This window comes from Gekko japonicus, unplaced genomic scaffold (assembly GCF_001447785.1).
Source record: "Gekko japonicus isolate JY-2015 unplaced genomic scaffold, Gekko_japonicus_V1.1 scaffold269, whole genome shotgun sequence".
In the NCBI taxonomy this organism is placed as follows: domain Eukaryota; kingdom Metazoa; phylum Chordata; class Lepidosauria; order Squamata; family Gekkonidae; genus Gekko; species Gekko japonicus.
Window position 1 is genome coordinate 52,206 of NW_015168659.1, and position 5,124 is coordinate 57,329.

The following is a 5,124-nucleotide window of genomic DNA, read 5'->3' on the forward strand; positions in this document are numbered from 1 at the left end:
TTCCAAGCCCGTTATTTCCTTCTTTTTATCCTTCTGTTTCCTTCTCTTTCAGTTTTCAGTCGTTGTCTATTTTCTTTTGGCAATTCTAACTTTGCACAAGATTTTTTTTTTTGGTCTCTTTCTTACTATTTCAGTTAAAGGATATTGGGTTTCTGTATGGTCTTTCTCTTGTAGAGTCCCCAGATTTTCTGCCATAGAGTAGTCACCGTTCTCCTTTTGCCAATCATCTAGGATTTCCTTCACAATGGGTTGCTCCTGCTCTTCCTTTTTTTTCAGCTTCTACCTGGATGTTATGCGTTTTTTTCAGTAAATTTGCACATGCTTTTGTACTGCCTCTTTAAGAACTCTGAGAAACTGTTCGATAATCATCTCCCCCACCTCCATGTTCTCATCAATCTCCTCCTCCGTCCTCATTACAAACACCATTTCAATCAAACTCTCCAAGGTAATTCATTCAAGTTCCAAAACGTTCTCATTAGCCTGTAACCTTTCTGCCAGCCATTGTCGTTTATAGATCCTTGCCGATGAACAGAAACAGCAAAAGGCAAAAACGCCTACGCGTAGTGCTTCTTTTCCCCAAGAAAAATAAAGACACAAAGTTAACTCCCGTATGTCTCCCGGCCGCTATCCTTCTCGAATCTGGACACATTTATTTGGGGATAATTTCATTTTTCTTCTCTGCTTAAAACTTCAAAGTATATGTACTCACACTTTTCTTTACTTCTTCTTCTGTGTTGCTGCTATTGTTATAAATCTTAAATCCCAGCATGGTTAAAACGGATGGCTGCGTCTGTGTAGAACATGGCGGCCATGCTCTACCCCGCCGATCGCTCCCACTTCGGGGCAATATTGGTCACCTCCCCCCGCATTGCTGATTGCGGGAGGGGCCAAAAAACAAGCCCCCTGCTCCAGCCCTCTCTCCAGGAGAGCTGGTCTAGCTCTCCTGACTACCGGGAGACTCAAAAAGGAATGAAAGGGAGTCAGGCGGCTCGGAGTAATCTGAGAGCCACCCGTCGTCACACCGTAACGGAACCGGATCTCATGTTTAGATAGGTTTATCAACTGCCTTAAAGAAGGATGGCTTTGCCTTGGAACTATTAATTGTCTATGAGGCCTAGTTTTCACTGAAATGATTGACCTGTGTCTGGGCTATGACACTTCAGGGTGCAAGTGGGGGCCCACATGATGAAATCCTCCTCCATACAAAGCATTTCTGCCAAACAGAATTATATCAGCAAGAAGGGTAGGATAGAGACACTTTGCCCTAAAAGCTGAAATTATGTGTCCTTTTATGGGTGGTAGTGGAGATAAGACTCCTGGAGCTGGTGTAGAATTTTTGGAGCAAACCTTTCGCTAGGAACGAGCACTCTGGTCTGTCAGGCAAACTTAACAGAACATATGTCATTCTAAAATTCACACGTGCTGATGTTCTGCAAGCTTGGAGTACACTGTTTCCTTAAAATGCTTTTGCCACTGGGTCTTCTATCCACAGAATAGTGTGGTGTTGAACTGAGGTAAATTGAAGGCTTTTGATGAACTTCTTCATCAATGCTACCTTTCTTTCTTGAATCTGCAACTCAGGAGTCATGTATAGTGTTTGTCCTTCTCTATAGGTACCCCCAAACCTGTTATAAAATGGCTTCATAACAACAGGGAGCTGACAGGCAATGAACCTGGCATTTCAATCCTGGAAGATGGAAGGCTACTGGTCATTGCTTCAGTCACACCATATGACAATGGAGAGTATGTGTGCGTCGCAGTCAACGAAGCTGGAAGCATGGAAAGGAATTATAATTTGAAAGTTCATGGTAAATAAACATCTGACATTCATTAATGCATACAAAAAGGTGTCATGTATGTTATGGATACATTTAGAATATATTCTGCAACTCTTTTTTGTTTTAAACCAAGTCTTTATTAATTAATGCTTGCCTGAAGTTTGGGTGTTGGCAGAAGAAATGTTAAAAACAGGATTGAGGATTTCTTTAAAAACCAAAATCATCTTTTGCGTTTAAGTGTCAAATGTGTATGCTTGCATAGATATTCAATGTATTTTCCTTGCGCAGTGCCTCCTGAAATCAGGGATCAGGACCAGGTGACAAATGCATCTGTGACAATTAGCCAGCCACTAAGTCTGTTCTGTGAGGTGTCTGGCACACCTTTCCCCATCATCACTTGGTACAAAGACGATGTCCAGGTATGTAGACAAGTGGTCAGTTACTTAGTTGAATTCAGAAAAGTTTTATATGAGGAGTTCTGATTTTGTTTTTGCCAGCTTCTCTTTGTTGAGTGTCTGATGATAGTGTCTCATTCAGATATGGTGGTTTTGGAATGTGCCATCAAATTTCAGCCAATTTATGGCAATCCTGAAGAATTTTTAAGACAAGACATCCACAGGTAGTTTGCCATTGCCCGCCTCTGCATCGCAACCCAGGACATCCTTGGTGGTCTCCCATCCAAATACTAACCAAGGCCAACCCTGCTTAGCTTTTGAGATCTGACGTGATTGGAATAGCCTGGGCCATCCAGGTCAGGACTACATTCTGGTATAGGTACTGCAAAAGGCCCTGTGTTTTATTGCAATTGGGTGCATTCTATGCAAGCCCCTTGGAAGAAATTTGACCTGCAGATTGTAAACTTTTGGGCAAAATGTATTTTACTTTTCATTTTTTTGTTTTGCCTTATCTAGCAATTATCAGCACATTATCAATAATAAAGCATTTGGTGGTCCATATAACAAGGGTAGTTATGGAGGAGTAAAATTTTTGTTGATTTTAATAATGTGATTCTATTGTGTTTTTGATGCATTGATATAAGCTGCATAGAGCCCATATGGGAAATATGGGATGTCAATATTTCAATAAAGAAATGATGTTGGTGATTATAATCCTTGTACCCTGCCTGGTGAAAACAAACCGTGGTCAGAACAAGAGAGGTGCATTTTGTTTTCCAAAAAAACTTTGGCAATAATATTCTTCATAATCTTGTGGCATTCGTAATTTATAAACAGTCACAATAGTGTTCTGGTCATGCTCAAGATCCTACAAGCTAGGCCTGTAGCATTCCTAATTTATAAAAAGTCACAATAGTGTTCTGTAATTTAATTGTTATATCTAGCAGTGTGCAACCCCACCCCACCCCAAATAAATTGCTGTTTTTTGGGTTTGGGTATATTGAACCCAAAAAATATTCGAATTTCCCAATATTCCCAAATCCCAATACTGGTATGGTATTCAAATTTGGTAAATATTCAGGATTTTCAATTTTTTTTGGCTCCATTATATCCTATGGGGACAATTATAGTCCATGTTCCCCATAGGGTATAATGGAGAACTGAGGCAGGGGAATTTGACACTCTGTGTGTGGGCCGCTTTTTGAAGCAGAGGCACCAAATTCACAGCATAGCTGCTGGTGCCTGTCCTCAACCCTCCCCCCAAATTTCAAAACGTTTGGACCAGGGGGTCCAATTCTATGGGCCCCAGAATAAGGTGCCCCCATCCTCCATTGTTTCCAATGGAGGGAAAAAGGAGGTCCCTTTAAATGCCTTTTGCAAGCCATGGCTGAACTACAAAGGCATTTAAAAGGCTTGCCTTCCCTTTAAATGTCTTCTCCAAGCCATGGCTTCAACCGGGAGGCATTTATACAGGGACTGAGAGCCCTTTAAATGCCAGTCTGGCTATCCGGCAGTCTTGAAAAATCCTGACTAGATGAACTGGTTTGGGTTGTGAAGTTCATTATGTGGTAGATTGCCCTCCCTGTGTGCTAGAGACACAAAACTTGCAGGGGATCTCTGGATGACTCTCCTCTACCCGCTCTCCAAGTTTGGTGAGGATTGGATTTATCGGCAGGGCTCTTTTTGTAGCAGGAGCAGCTGGAAAATACCAGTACTGTGTTTTTCAGGGTTTTTTCCAGATTGTTTTAGCTGAATGCAGACCCCTAATTATACACCATACATGTTATTTTTGGACTTATGGCTCATAAGGGCCATTTGTATTTTTATAAGAGATAGTGTTAGCTTGCATCTTGATCATAGGTTTTTTTTTTTTTTAATGTTAGGTGTTGCTGTTTTCACACTCTAGATATGTACTTCTGCAACATGCTGCCTGCCAGCACTGCTGAGTTATCTTTTAGTCCAAACACATTTGATTTTAGCAAGTTTTTTGTTTCAACTTTTATGTTGAATGTTTGGTTTGGAAAGGCTAATTCTGATTATGGTGAGATTGTGATCTGTACTTTATACTTCTGTTTTGAAATGACTTACAGTTTGCAATCTGTTAGTTATTTTCTTGTATTCAGTTGAACGTAAGAATACATTATTTTTTCTTATATTCCTGTTTACTGTCCCTCAGCTTCTGTTTCTTTTTCTGCTTTGGGCTGGTTGGTTATCTCTGATTCCCCCCCTCACATTATTTTTGTTTTGTTTGCAATTGTTTCCTTGCCTATTCAACTATAGATCCTAACTTAGATGGCTCCGGCTACCCTGATCTCACCCGATCTCGGATGCTAAGAAGATTGGTCTTGGTTAGTACTTAGTTGGAAGGCCACCAAGAAAGTCCAGGGTTATGACATAGAGGCAGGCAATGGATATTTGTAAACTGTTTATAGAAACTTTTCTATAGATCTGCCACCACTATGTTAGATTTTGTCTTGCCTTTATGTGTGTGTGTATATATTCTTTTTTAAAACGTCTTATTTAGTTTCTGGATTTTAAGTTTTTTCCCCTTATCCCCCCCCCCCCGTTTTTAAGAAAAAAGGCCAATGGCAAAGCACCTCTGAATGTCTCTCGCCTTGAAGACCCTCAAGGGTGACCATAAATTGGCTGCAACTTGGCAGCACTTTCGGCCACCACGGTTCAACTATTAAGTTAGTTGATGTATTAGATTACTTTCAAACATATCCTGAGTTTCCAGCTACACTGGCAAGTTGAGGGATTGCTTGTGTTGCATAAGGCCTAGTTTGAGGTTTCACAAGCAAGGGCAGAGATTGCCCTGACACTGAGATATAATAGGCCTGTTGCCAGTGATGCCAGGGACTGTTGGGCTTGCTACAGAAGCTGCAGAACTCTGATAACTTCTCATGTCCTATAACATGCATCCTTGCCCTTGATGAAAACCAACCCATAAA

At 40.9% G+C, this 5,124-nt stretch overlaps 1 protein-coding gene across 1 annotated transcript in view; it reads left to right on the forward strand.

Annotated features, from left to right (window-relative positions):
* The window catches only part of HMCN1 (hemicentin 1), a 234,521-nt gene that overhangs the window by 49,691 nt on the left and 179,706 nt on the right, over nt 1-5,124 (forward strand). The window contains exons 17-18 of the mRNA XM_015415242.1: nt 1,614-1,808; nt 2,067-2,197. Coding sequence (XP_015270728.1) covers nt 1,614-1,808; nt 2,067-2,197 — 326 coding nt within the window. The remainder of the gene's footprint in view (nt 1-1,613; nt 1,809-2,066; nt 2,198-5,124) is intronic.